The sequence below is a fragment of the Vitis vinifera genome, chromosome 13 (assembly GCF_030704535.1).
Source record: "Vitis vinifera cultivar Pinot Noir 40024 chromosome 13, ASM3070453v1".
In the NCBI taxonomy this organism is placed as follows: domain Eukaryota; kingdom Viridiplantae; phylum Streptophyta; class Magnoliopsida; order Vitales; family Vitaceae; genus Vitis; species Vitis vinifera.
Window position 1 is genome coordinate 17,776,098 of NC_081817.1, and position 14,959 is coordinate 17,791,056.

Below are 14,959 nucleotides of genomic sequence, written 5' to 3' on the forward strand. Positions count from 1 at the left end.
TTTTTTATTGCAAAGACTTAATCTTTACCTTCCCACAAATCTTTCTAATCTTGCAGCATCCATTTTTACATCCTCTAAGTTATATTTCAACTTGGGAGCTTGTTTATAGCAGTGAAGCATTGATCTCGCTCATATACGTCCATATATACTATAGACAATCCTACTGCAGGCATGAACTTGAGTAAAATGAGGGCATTGCTGAATTTTCTGATCTTCATGCTGTTCAAGCTTATAAAATTGAAGTAGAATATGTAGTCATGATCAGCTGAAGAGCTCTACCAGGAAAAACTAAAGTGAATCAAGGAGAAAAAAAGTACTCACTTTGGGCTAAATTGGAAAATTTGACCACTTTTTGCACCATTTTTCCCCTTTTATATATTTAATGTTTCTTTCTGATTTCATGTATAAGTCATTATGTAAACTGACACATGGAACATATTCTAATAAGTGTTAATCTTGTTAAGCATCTTAGAGGCATATCGAACTGGGCGGGGACGTATAATAGTCAGAGGAAAGACTGAGGTTGAATTGCTCGACTCTAAAACCAAGAGGACTGCAGTCATAATAAAAGAGGTTGGTATATTAGTTTTCAGGGGCATTTTATCTAATAAGCTTATCCAATTTGAAATTGTTATAGAAAAGTTGAGTTAAAAGCTATTTCTATTTCATATTTTATGAATAAGCAGATCCCCTATCAGACAAACAAATCCTCACTTGTGGAGAAAATTGCTGAGCTTGTGGAAAATAAGGTATGGTTATAGTATGTATAAGATTGTCCTAGATGTCATTTTTGTTATGAAATTATACCTGCTGCAATAATTTGAAAATAGAAAATAAAAAGAAAATAGAGCAATAAATAAAACAATGTGCAAAAGCACTTACGTGGTGAAACCCTTTTGATTATGATGGAAACCTCCACAGGGCTAAAAGTTTACAAAAGGATGAAAAGTTTTTTTGGGAGGAATAGTGTAGGGGGTGGAGGCCTCCTTTTATAGCACAAGGAAGATCCCCTCCTTTTGTCTCCTAATCGATGTGGGATGACTTTAACCTTAATGGGATGACTTTAACCTTAACATTTTTCTATGTCTTTTCCCATCACATGCTGCTTACGTTACTACCAAACTATAAACGGATCAACACCGGCTGAATTTGTCATTAATTGGTTTTGTCAAGACATTTGCTAGATTGTCCTCGTATAGATCTTTTGCATATTCACAATTTTTTTCTTCCACTACTTCTCGAACAAAGTGACATTGAACTCCTATGTGCTTAGTCTTTTATGGCACAAGGAAGCCCCCCCTTTTGTCTCCTTATCGATGTGGGATGACTTCAACCTTAACAATTTTGTATTTGTCTTCATGGTAACTGATCTGGTGATTACTGCGAGATGGTCAAGAACTCCCATCTAGATTGCGAGGATTATTATTATTATTGATATGATGATTACGACAAGATGGTCAAGTGTTCCCCCTCTAGATTTCGATGATGAATATTATTAATATTGTTGTTGTTAGTGTTATTATTATTATTTTTAATTTTTGCTTTTTGGCTTGTATTATGGATGTTTGTGGTAATGGCTTGCTGCGTCTATATGTTCGAGGTTCACATTGCTTTGTATTTTTGCATTATGGATGTTTGTGGTGGTGGCTTGCTTGTCTTTTTAAAATGCATATCTACTCTTTTTAACTTTTGTATTTTTGATTGGCATTATGGATGCTTATGGTAATGACTTGCTGCACCTATGCATTCTGGGTTCACATTGCTTTATGTTTTTGCCTTATGGATGTTTGTGGTGGTGGCTTGCTTGTCTTTTTAAAATGCAGATTGAAGGTTGATCACTTGGTTTACGACCCTATGTTTTCTTGGTTCCTTCATTTTTCCTTGTTCCTTCACAACAAATTCCTCCCTTGTACCCTTAATTACCTCAATGCATTGTCACAAGCTCTAAATGAAGCCTTTCAGGAGAGTGATTTGTGTTATATGGATCTTTTCTTGTTTAAATCTGTGGCATGAATCTTTGTTCACTCATTGGTACCGTTCAGAGTTGAATTATCAAGCTTTTGTACTCTTAGCTTATGAACACTTCGTCATGAATTTGAACTTTTCACGAGAATGGTTTCTGTTTGTGGGTCTTTTCTTGTTTCAGTCTGCGGCTTAAACCTCTCTACATATGTCAGAACCTGTTCAGAGTTTTGTAATGTCAGACTTTGACAATCAATTTCAGTATAGTATTGTGTGTGTGCACACGTGCTTGCTGATCAAATCTTTCTGTATGTCAGGCCATGTTCAGAGTTTGAATTATCAGCCTTTAAGAACTAACCTGCACTATGGTAATGTGTGTGCATTTTTGTATCTGCTGCTTAAATCTTTCTGCACATGTTTGGGCCTGTTCAATGTTTGCATTATCAGGCTTTACACTGCAGTCACACATGTGCATATGTGCACTATCCTGCCACTCCACTTTGAGATCTATGAATTTACTGTCCTTTATAATTTATCAGTCTAGCTAGTTGTTAAAGATTTGTTAGAGAAAAATGGCTCTATATATGGTAATGAAAATCCAAGAATAAATAGGTTGACTTCTATGCACTGCCTCTAAACACGCTGCCCTTATTATGTAGGGTGTTATTATTGTTTTTTCCTTTTTTATATCTGTTTTCTTTCTTAAGAAGGAATTGTGATTTTTCTCTCTATATGGCTCTGCCTCTGGTTTTCCACCTTTATACATAGGGTGTGTCCCTTTTGACGTATCTTTTGTTTCTCTATCAAAAAAATTCTCTGAATATCACTCTCTGTGCTTCCTTTTCTTGGGGTTCAATGTTATTTCTTGTTCCTGAGAGGGGGTCTGCCAAATATAAATTTTATGCTTCATAAAAATGCTAGATATAGCCAGAATCCTATTAAAGCTCTTCCTACCTAGCATATTTACATGCGAACACTCCATACTCCACTGGTATAACCATGGAAACTTTTAAACATAAGAAATTACAGATGTGCTTTTAAAGACTACTAATACCTCAACCTATCTGTTTTAAAAAAAATAATATAAAATAAAACATTTCCTTTCATATATGCTTGCCTTAGGCATTTTTATATCAGCATAATGTTATTCTTTGCATTTTTAAGTTGGACCATGTCTTATGCTTGCTTTACTGATTATAATACAGAGTTTGGATGGCATAAGTGATATTCGGGATGAGAGTGATCGTTCTGGAATGCGTATAGTGATTGAGGTATGAGAAAGGTCAAGTGCTGTGCTCTTGTTTCTCAAATTTTCTAATGCCTTACATGCTTATGATGCACCGAATATGGGATGACCTTTTCTGTTTCTTACTGAAAGAAAGGGAAAATTTTAATCTTGACAATTGCATTTGTTTTCATTCATTGTTTCAGCTAAAACGGGGATCAGATCCATCAATTGTTTTGAATAAACTGTACCGTCTTACTGCTCTTCAGTCTAGTTTTAGCTGCAACATGATAGGGTAAGTATTTTCTTGGTCATAAGTTGTTCCTATAAATATATAAAATCTAGAATGGAGACAAAATTAAGATGCCGCATGTTGATTACATTTAGATTCATGAACCTAAGCAAGTCTGTTTTACTTAGTAGCTTGCACTCTGTAAATAGAAGTCAGTTTTCTTGTTCACTTGCATGAGGTTTAAGTTCACCCAAGTATTTTTATTCCTTTTTGTTTTGATAAGAAATAAGTGATATTGATTCATGAATCATAAGTACAATGAGTTATGAGGGAAATAATAACAAATGAAAATTAGAGCCAAGACCAACCAGCCCAACCACAAAAATAAAAGTAAACTGCCTACCTACAACAGACAGTAAAAAGCTTGTGAGGGCATGTTCTCCCCCAAGAACACCTCCAATAGTGAGGCAACTCTCTCAGCTAATCTATCCACTAATTGGCTAGCTCATGTCTTATAGAGGTTGAAGTCCCATTACCAAGGTCCTGCTTCTTTTTAGAGACCTAAGTTATTTAAGCCAAAGAAGTAGCTTGAGTTGATCCTTCCAACAAAGCTATAATCTCTACTATGGTTCAAAGTCATGCTATCTATTGTTAACTCAGAAGTTATCGAGATGGATGACTTATAGAATCTTGGATCTATACTGGACATTCTAGTTCAATATGGTGTCAGCGCCTTCTTTGGCGGGAAGTCATGTGTTCAAGCCTTATTGCATATTTATTTCCCTTATTTATTAAGTCCAAAAGAGGCCAATTATAGTTGTTTGCTTATGGGATTGTGTATTTCTCCACATGCAGGTATGAGTCTGCATGTGAGGGAGAGTGTTAAAGAGCATGATCTACATTGTAAACTTAAATCCTATAAGGTTAAACTGTTTAGAATAATTGGTAGTTTACTAGGACATATGCACAAATCTGTGAGTAAAACACTAAAAATATTCTATAAATTAGTGAAAATTTGTAAAACGATAAATACAATTGGATAAATTCAACAAATTAATATTTATCACATTTGACATTGTTTAAGTAATCATAAAAGCTCAAGTTTGGATTGTTTATATTAATATTAAGAATTCAAAATTCTGTCATTTCAATTTGTTGCTAAAAAAAAAATGAAATTCATTTTTTTTTTCTTGTAATCACTTTAAGCTAAATTTAATTAATCATACTCTTTTTCTTTTTATAATCATGATTTTTGCTGTAAAACATTTTTCTTCAACTTTCAAGTGATTGTTAAATTGGTCACTTTAGTTTGATGTTAAAAACAACTCAGTTAACATATTTTTCATATAATCACTTTATTCTAAATTCAATTAATTATAATTATTATTTTAATTTTGTTTGAACCTTTTAAGTAATGATCTGTGTTACTTTTCTAACTTTAATTTATGCTAAAAACAATGGAATTACATTCATGCTCTAGGAAACTAAATTGATTTTTATATAATTTAAATATCAAGATGTAAGGAGACTAAAAGATGGTAGCCTAGAAGCTAAATGTTTATAATCAAACCAAGTATGACTTGACTACCTATTCTGTATTAAAACTTATCCATATCTATGATAGTATGATCCATGTTATATTAAATATTATCCATGCCCATCACCCATTTTCTATTAAAATATTACTCATTATCCATACCCATAACCATATGCATTACTAATTTTGTATTAAAATATCTTTCATATCCATTATTCATACCCATTGCCTATAAACAAATTATTATCATTTTCTTCGATTATATTCATCACAATGCAGTTGTAGACATTATTTTATTGATTGTTGAATGGTGTCTCAATTCTTTCATTGTATTTTTAGTTTTTGTCATAATGTGGTGCTGTCATTGTGTTGCAATTCACCATATCAATGAGACTCAACTTTGATTTGGTTGTCTTGGCTTATTCATGGGAGAATTTGGAATGTGTTTTGAACACATATTGGTCACTGCTGTTCTGGATACAACTAGGTCATGTCGTTATGGAAATGACCAATACTTAAAATCATGATCCCTGCCTCGATGACAAGCCCTTCCTAGTCAGTCTTGGAGTACAGGCCCTTCCCAGTCAATCTGGGACTTAATCTTCGAATGATCCATAGTCTTTGATTTTCCAAATTGCATGCTTAAAAATTGAACTTCTTCTCGTCTTTGATTGTTATTGGGCATGGGGAATGTGATCCGATGTGGTCATCATTGGTACAGCCACAAGAAAATTATTAATTGATGAAAATTTGGATGAAATATTAAACTTAAATCATGTTTAATCAATAATTTTCTTATGGGTGGACCAATGTTTAATCAATAATTTTCATCATAGTTGGATGAAAATTAACCCAAGCACCAAAATCCAACCCATTGTTGACTCTTTTTTATTCATCTCATTCTTGTACTTCTGAAAAATATCAAAAGAAAATTTTACTCTAGGAAATCTGATGGGTTGGGGAGTCTCACCTGATTCATAATCAAGTTGACCTGATTCACTTACCTTGTAGCTAAACTAACATTGATATTTAAAAAGGGATTATGAATTTAAAAGAACTAGTATGGATGTTTCAATGAAGATTTTTTAGGTGGAACGGATGATTTTTGAGAAGTTGAGGTGTTGTCTTCTCTTTAGATTTCGAAAGAGAAGAGAGATTGATTGGCTATTAAAGGAGTTGAAAAAGGCATTAGAGTTGGAGAGGTCATTGGTTTTCATATAGAAGTTTGGAGGAAAATCAAGAACACATATTTTGGTGGTATAATTTAGTAGTAGAGGAAGGTTGATCAAGTTGTTGGAATTTGCTTCAAATCGAAGAACCATAGTAATGGTGATTCTGAAAAGCTAGAATCATGAGAAGTGAGGTGGTTGAGAGGAAGACGGTAAAGGTCCTGATTGAGAGGAAGACCTTCTTGATTAGGCTGGAAGGAGATCAAGGAGGTGAATGGTGTTCGATGACAGAGATAAGTAGAGGCTCTGTTTTTGCATTAGGTTTTGAAAAGGAAGCAGTTGGGTGGTTGGTTGAATACTTGAAGAAAGGCATAGCATTGAAGAGTCATATGGGGTTCAACAAAAAATTCAGGGGAAAATGCAGGGCTCATCTGTTGGAAGTTGGCTTCAACAATCATGGAAGGTTCATAAGGATCTCGGAGTTTGCTACCAACAGAAAACCTTCCGTTCTGATCATTCCTGAGGGCGACAAGGGCAGAGGTTGGGAGAGTCTCAAAAATGCGTTAGCTACAATGCTGGTGGTCCCCAATCCGTATGCAGAAGAAAAAGGAAGGAATTTAAGAGGGGAAAGCTGGCCTCACTACAAAGTAGGCTCGATGCACAGATCCTACGCGAACACAGTTAGTGACGAAGGACCAAGAGGAGGTGGTCTAGTTCCAGTGGGGAGGTGGGCGCGTGCTGTGATATGTGAAAGCAAGTTTGACAGGGAGAATTGGGCTGAGGTTGGAAGATTGGTGGCGAGAAGCTTAGGGAAGAATGGAGTTGTAACGATTGTACCCTTTTCAGCTGGAAAAGGTGTATTTTTCGTTGAAACAACCAAGGAAGCCTTATTCCTCCATGATTTGAGGAAGTTAAGGGTTGGGGAAAGGAACATTATTCAGCTGCGAAGATGGTCGCCGAAGGAAAATGCGGAATTAGACCGGAAATTTAGAGAAGGATGGATCGAATTAAGGGGGTTGCCATTTCACCTATGGTCGGAGGTTCACCTGAAGAAGATTGTGGATCAATGGGGGTCTGTAAAAGAAATTGATTGGCGGACGCTGAAGTTATTTGATCTCAGCAGTGCGAGATTAAAGATTGTAATGAGGGATAGGGCAATCCTTCCAGCCATGTTAGAGGTGACGGATGGGGATTGGGCGTTCACAGTCGTCGTCGTCGTGGTCGGAGATGAAGAAAGACGGAGAGGTAGCGAGAAGGGTGAGTCGACTCGGGTGGCTATCGCTTCTCACATGGAGACAGGTGGAGGAAGGCGAGGGGAGTGCGGCAGATCAACGGAGGAGGGAAGGTACCGTGTCGGGGAGGATAACAGACATAGGAAGGAGGGAAATAGGGGTAAGGGCTGCCAGCTCCCGTCACAGTCTCGTTTGAAATCAACAGATGGGATGGACGGGATTGGAGAAGGAGGAGTTTGGGCCGGAGAAGATGAGGCTATTGCTGATGTGGGCTGTCGGGCCCGAGAGAGGAAGGCCCAGTTGCTGGCAAAGACTGATCCAAGTGGAGCTGTAATGGGCTGCAAGATTAAAGGCCTGCTGGGCTTGGGCCTAAGCCCAGATGGGGTTACCCCAGTTGTGATAGTGGCGTCGTCACGCGAGGAAGAAGAAGACGCTTCTTCTGCAAACGAAAAGGTGAAATCAGCTCCTGGACTCCTCGAGTTTCAGTCGAGCAGGTTAGCGGAGAAGAAGGTGTTGCACGGTTCAAGGAAGCGGTGGTCAACTTTCTTTCCCCCAAGCTCAGAGCACCGACAAGGTATCCGGAGCAATAGCGAGCCCATTTCGCGCGGAAAAATCAAGGTGGACAGCGAAGAGGACCCAAAGACAGATGATTTAGGCGCCAAATCTCAGGCAAACAGAGGATTAAATGCAAGCCCTCTCTTTTCTCCGTGTTTATCAAGGCCTCGCAAGGAAAATTTAGGGGAAAGGGACTCGTCGCCGAGAAAGGAAGCAGATCTGAAAATTTTTTCATCCAACGAAGATATGGAAGGTTTTTTGGGCCGAGTGGGGTCTGATTCTCGTGGCTCAGCAGCCATGGTTAAGCCTTCTTCGCCAGAAACCAGAGGTAAAGGGCCTAGCTTGATGGGGAACTGTGTTCCGAGGGTTGCGGAAAATCTGGAGGTAACGCCTTCACTTTTTAATTCCATCCATCCATTTATACCCTCTTCTAATTCCCTCTTGAATCCTCCCGTACACATTCAGTGTCCCTCTACCCCCATGTCCTCCGACTCATCTTCTCAATCTCTGGCACCCATGGAAAACCGAGTAATCTCTAAATTTTTTTCCAAAAAAGGCAACGATGAAGGTCAATTTCCGGTTGATATTCCTAGTTTAGAAATGGAAACGGAGGTGATCCAGCCTGCTTGTCCTTACCAGATGTCTGAGAGTGTCAATTCTCTCTCAGCTAATTTAAGATCACCTTGCAAGGAGTCCAGTAAGGCTACAGTTCACTTGGGAGGTATTGCGGGCTCTCCTTCGGGCGAGTTCCAAATAGAAGGACTGTCCCCTACGAAAATGGCAAAAGTACGCGAGGTTTTAAAAAATCTGGATATCAAGGTATATTCCAGGAGGAAGAGCAGATGCTCCACAGGATTGTGAGACTATCTGGTTTTGGTTCGGAGATTAGGGTCACAATAGTTTCACATGAAGATAATCAGTTGGAATACCAGGGGTTTGGGCTCAAAGAAAAAGAGAAGGGTGGTTAAGGATTTTCTGAGATCAGAAAAGCCGGATGTAGTGATGTTTCAGGAAACAAAAAAGGAAGAGTGTGATAGAAGATTTGTGGGTAGTGTTTGGACAGCCAGAAATAAGGATTGGGCAGCCCTTCCGGCATGTGGGGCTTCGGGTGGAATTTTGATCATATGGGATGCTAAAAAATTGAGCAGGGAGGAGGTAGTGTTAGGTTCTTTTTCGGTCTCAATCAAGTTTGCATTGAACGGTTGCGAATCTCTGTGGCTATCTGCAGTTTATGGCCCAAACATCTCAGCTCTCAGGAAGGATTTTTGGGTGGAGCTTCCAGACATTGCTGGGCTGGCTTCTCCGCGTTGGTGTGTGGGAGGTGACTTTAATGTCATAAGGAGAAGTTCAGAAAAATTGGGCGGTTCTAGATTAACCCCAAACATGAAGGATTTTGATGTTTTCATAAGTGATTGCGAATTGATAGATTTACCTTTAAGGAGTGCATCATTTACTTGGTCAAACATGCAAGTGAATCCAGTTTGCAAGCGATTAGATCGTTTCCTGTACTCAAATGAGTGGGAACAAGCATTTCCTCAAAGTATTCAAGGAGTACTACCAAGATGGACATCGGATCATTGGCCGATTGTCTTGGAAACTAATCCGTTCAAGTGGGGTCCAACGCCGTTCAGGTTTGAAAATATGTGGTTGCAACATCCTAGTTTTAAGGAGAATTTTGGAAGATGGTGGAGGGAGTTTCAAGGAAATGGGTGGGAAGGGCACAAGTTCATGAGGAAATTACAGTTCGTTAAAACCAAATTGAAAGTGTGGAATAAGGCTTCTTTTGGAGAGCTAAGTAAAAGGAAAGAAGATATATTATCTGATTTAGTTAACTTTGATTCATTGGAGCAAGAAGGGGGCCTATCCCATGAACTTTTAGCCCAAAGAGCTTTAAAAAAAGGGGAGTTAGAGGAGTTGATTTTGAGGGAAGAAATACACTGGAGACAAAAAGCTAGGGTGAAATGGGTAAAAGAAGGGGATTGCAATTCAAGATTTTTTCATAAGGTGGCCAATGGCAGGAGAAATAGGAAATTCATTAAGGAGTTGGAGAATGAAAATGGCCTAATGATGAATAATTCAGAGAGCATAAAAGAGGAGATTTTAAGGTATTTCGAAAAGCTCTACACGAGTCCTTCTGGAGAATCTTGAAGAGTGGAAGGCTTAGATTGGTCCCCTATATCTGGTGAGAGCGCGTTTAGGTTGGAATCCCCCTTTACTGAAGAAGAGATTTTTAAGGCTATATTTCAGATGGACAGAGATAAGGCTCCGGGGCCGGATGGCTTTACCATTGCAGTGTTTCAAGATTGTTGGGAAGTGATAAAGGAGGATCTAGTGAAAGTGTTTACAGAATTTCATAGGAGCGGAATTATTAATCAAAGCACCAATGCTTCCTTTATAGTTCTGTTACATAAAAAAAGCATGTCAAGGAGAATCTCAGACTTTAGACCTATTAGCTTGATCACTAGTCTTTACAAGATAATAGCCAAAGTGTTAGCAGGGCGTATAAGAGGGGTACTTCATGAGACCATCCACTCTACTCAAGGAGCCTTCGTACAAGGGAGACAAATTTTGGATGCAGTTCTCATAGCCAATGAGATAGTGGATGAGAAAAGAAGATCAGGGAAGGAAGGAGTTGTATTCAAAATTGACTTTGAAAAGGCCTATGATCATGTGAGTTGGGATTTTTTGGATCATGTGTTGGAGATGAAAGGGTTTGGTATTAGATGGAGGAAATGGATGAGAGGTTGCTTGTCCTCGGTTTCTTTTGCAGTCCTGGTGAACGGTAATGCGAAAGGGTGGGTTAAGGCATCTAGAGGTTTAAGACAAGGAGACCCTTTATCACCGTTCTTGTTCACTATAGTGGCAGATGTGTTGAGTAGGATGTTATTGAAAGCTGAGGAGAGAAACGTCTTGGAGGGTTTCAAGGTGGGTAGGAATAAAACAAGGGTTTCCCACTTACAATTTGCAGATAATACCATTTTCTTTTCCAGCTCTCGGGAGGAGGATATGATGACCCTTAAGAATGTCCTGCTAGTGTTTGGGCATATTTCCGGTTTGAAAGTTAATCTTGACAAAAGCAATATCTATGGTATTAATCTTGAGCAGAATCACCTTTCTAGGTTGGCCGAGATGCTTGACTGCAAGGCTTCTGGGTGGCCTATACTTTACCTGGGTCTTCCTCTGGGAGGGAATCCTAAGACGAGTGGCCTTTGGGATCCTGTGATTGAGAGGATATCAAGGAGATTAGATGGGTGGCAGAAGGCATATTTATCTTTTGGAGGCAGAATTACTCTCATTCAATCTTGTCTCACCCATATGCCTTGTTATTTTCTCTCCTTGTTTAAGATTCCCGCCTCTGTGGCAGCAAAAATTGAGAGAATGCAAAGAGATTTTTTATGGTCAGGCGTAGGGGAAGGCAAAAGAGACCATTTGGTTAATTGGGACGTGGTGTGTAAGCCGAAATCGAGAGGGGGATTGGGTTTTGGAAAGATATCTATAAGGAATGTCGCTCTTTTAGGGAAGTGGTTGTGGAGATATCCTAGAGAGGGTTCTGCTCTATGGCATCAGGTGATTTTAAGCATTTATGGATCACACTCCAATGGTTGGGATGTCAACAACATAGTTAGATGGTCTCATCGTTGTCCTTGGAAGGCCATTGCACTAGTCTACCAAGAGTTTTCCAAGTTTACTCGGTTTGTGGTAGGTAATGGGGATAGAATTCGGTTCTGGGATGACTTGTGGTGGGGGGAACAACCTTTGGGTGTCCAATATCCAAGATTACTTAGAGTAGTCATGGATAAAAATGCTCCTATTTCATCAATTCTTGGTTATACCCGCCCTTTCTCTTGGAATTTCACTTTTCGCCGAAATCTTTCTGATTCTGAGATAGAAGATCTAGAGGGCCTCATGCAGTCTTTTGATCGTCTACACATTTCATCTTCGGTTCCAGATAAGAGATCTTGGTCCTTATTTCCTTCAGGTCTTTTCACAGTCAAATCTTTCTTTCTGGCCTTGTCCCAATATTCTGAGTCGCCTACAATTTTCCCTACCAAGTTTGTTTGGAATGCCCAAGTCCCTTTTAAAGTCAAGTCCTTTGTCTGGTTGGTGGCTCACAAGAAGGTTAATACTAATGACTTGCTACAATTGAGAAGACCCTACAAAGCACTTAGCCCTGACATATGTAAGTTGTGCATGAAGCATGGAGAAACAGTAGATCACCTCTTCCTTCATTGCTCTTTGACGATAGGGTTGTGGCACAGATTATTTCAATCAACAAAGATGGATTGGGTTTCCCCAAGGAGCATCTCTGACATGTTATCTAGTAATTTTAATGGTTTTGGATTTTCCAAGAGAGGGATTGTTTTATGGCAAAACGCGTGCATCGCTTTAATGTGGGTGGTGTGGCGGGAAAGAAATGCAAGGATTTTCGAGGACAAAGCAAGGAATTCTGAGTATCTTTGGGATTCTATTTGTTTTCTTACCTCTTTTTGGGCTTTTTGTTCTAAGGTTTTTAAGGGGATTCCTCTTAACATGCTACAACTTGATTGGTTAGCGGCGTGTAACTAGAGTGTCTTTTCTCTTTATGTACTTTCTTATATTTGATTTCTTGTAGTCTTGTTTTTCTTTGCTGGGAGGATTCCTCATCCTTCTTTTGTACCTTCTTTTTATCAATATATTCCTTTGTCGTTTCCTATCAAATAAAAAAATAGTAATGGTGGTTCTTGAGGGTGCTAAAGGAAGAGGATGAGAAATCTTAAGGATGGAGATCTCTTCAGTTGAAGAAATCCCTTCCAGTGATTCCTTGGTTAGGTCGACAGAGGCAGTGATATTTGAGAAGTTAGTGGGTTGTGGCCTATGCAGAGTGAAGCGTTCCTATGCAAGTGTTATCAAAGAGGATGGGCTAAGAAAGGAGCTAATCCTAAAGGGTTAGTGGGCTAGGGTAGTGATTTGTGAAAGTGAGGGGCCTCTGTAGATAATCTTCAAAATATGTAAGAGGAAATAATATGATTTCTTAGAAATTTGTATTCTAAAGGTTGGGAGACTCGTGCAGGATAGAAGGGTTTGATTAGTTTCCCATTTTGGAAGAGAGTGGTACCAATGCTACCTTTATAGCTCTAATGTTGAGGAATCAGACAATCAAATTTTCAAATTTGAGACCAATAAGCTTGGTTACAAGTTTGTACAAGATTATAGCCAAAGTCTTATTAGGTTGTATCTGAGGAGTCCTTCATGGAACTATTCATTTATCTCAAGGAGCCTTTGTTGATGAGAGACAAATTTGGATACAGGAATGATAACTAATGAAATGATGGATGAGAAGTGACGATTAGGAGAGGAGGGAGTAGTGTTTATATTTTGAAAAGACCTATGATCATGTGGAGTGAGACTTTTAGGATTAAGCACTAGAAAGGAAGGGTTTTAGCACCAGATGGAGGTTGTGGATGAGGAGGTATTTTTTTTCAAAAAATTTCATGGTCTTAGTGAATGGTAGTGCCATAGGATGGATTAAAGAAACTAGAGGTATTAGGCAAGGAGATTATTTTTATACTTTCCTCTTCACCATAGTAGCCGATGTCTCAAGTAGGATGATGTTTCAGGATAGAGGAGAGTAGTCTCTTGTCTTAGTAGGGAGGAGTAGAACTTGTGTGACCCTCTTGTAGTTTGTGCTTGATACCATCTTTTTCTCAAGATCTAGCATGGAGGACTTGCAAAACCTTAACCTAATCTTATTGGTACTTGGGCATATTTCACGATTTAAGATCAATCTAGACAAGAGCACTTTGTTTGGTATCAACATGAGTCAAGATTAGATTGCTAGATTGGCTTCAATTCTTGAATGTGAAGTTTCCGAGTGACCCTTAAAATATTTGGGTCTCCCTTTAGGGGGAACCAAAAGGCTAATGTTTTTGGGGATCCAATGCTAGATGAAATTTCATGGAGATTGGATGGATGGAAGAAAACATATTTGTCTTTAGGTGGACGGATAACCCTAATTCAGTCTTGTTTGTCTCATATTCTTGGTTACTTCCTTTGTTTGTATGGGATCTCATTAGTAGTGGTGATAAAGATTGAGAAAATGAATAGGGTTTCTTTGTTAAGAGGCTTAGGAGGTAAAGAGAGACCTTTTTCATTAGTTGAGAATAGGTATTAAGCCCAAGTTGGAAGCGGGTTTGGGAATAGGGAAGATTCCTTTAATAAATAGAGCTCTCCTAGAAAAATGGCATTAGAGTTATCCTAAGGAGAGTGATGCTCTTTGGCATGACGTAATATTGCGTATCTATGAGACTCATCCCAACTGTTGGGATGCCAACATTATAGTCAAATGGTCACATCGATGCACTTACAAGGCCATGGCACAAGTTGTCTAGGATTTCTAATGTCATTCCTGTTTTGTGATGGGGGATGAGGCAATGATTTGCTTTTGAGAAGACTTGTAGTGGGAGAATTAACCTATTTGCTCTCAATTTCCATTGTGACAATTATAATTTCCCCAGTGGCATCTATTCTTGGCTCTTTTCCTTTTAAATGGAACTTCACTTTCGTCATAGCCTCATCGATGTTGAGATAGAGGACTTGGAAAGACTCATGTCCTCTCTCTCTCTCTCTCGTGTACTTTTGATATCATTTGTTCCTAATATGAAAGCTTCGTTTTTATATTCTTTAGGCATATGCACTGTAAAAATTAGTGAACAAGTGCGAAATACTCCCTAGGAAAAGGGAGATAAGCTGCACAGCTGAAAGATAGAAAGGAAAATGTATGATGCCTACAAGCGATCTATGAAACTCAGGAAGATAAAAAATCTCCTACATGAGAAGTTACCTGCTTGGCTACTCTCTTAGCCAGAAGATTCACTTCATGGTTCATTCAGTTGAGAATCCAAGAGAGAGAGCATCTCAGGTCTCGAGCAATATAAAAAATTTATTGAAGTCATGGATCATACTTCTAGAGACTTGTTTCCTTATTAGTTACCCATGAAATAAGAATAGCAGCATCTTCACTGGCCAAAGATTGGAAAGACTCAAGCCTTGGCTTGTAGTAGATGTTCT

At 38.8% G+C, this 14,959-nt stretch overlaps 1 protein-coding gene across 2 annotated transcripts in view; it reads left to right on the forward strand.

Annotated features, from left to right (window-relative positions):
- Positions 1–14,959, forward strand: part of LOC100250492 (DNA gyrase subunit A, chloroplastic/mitochondrial) — an 88,099-nt gene that overhangs the window by 33,559 nt on the left and 39,581 nt on the right. For both annotated transcript variants that reach the window (XM_010660695.3, XM_002271638.5), the window contains exons 9-12: positions 465–573; positions 687–749; positions 3,168–3,233; positions 3,394–3,482. In XM_010660695.3, coding sequence (XP_010658997.1) covers positions 465–573; positions 687–749; positions 3,168–3,233; positions 3,394–3,482 — 327 coding nt within the window. The remainder of the gene's footprint in view (positions 1–464; positions 574–686; positions 750–3,167; positions 3,234–3,393; positions 3,483–14,959) is intronic.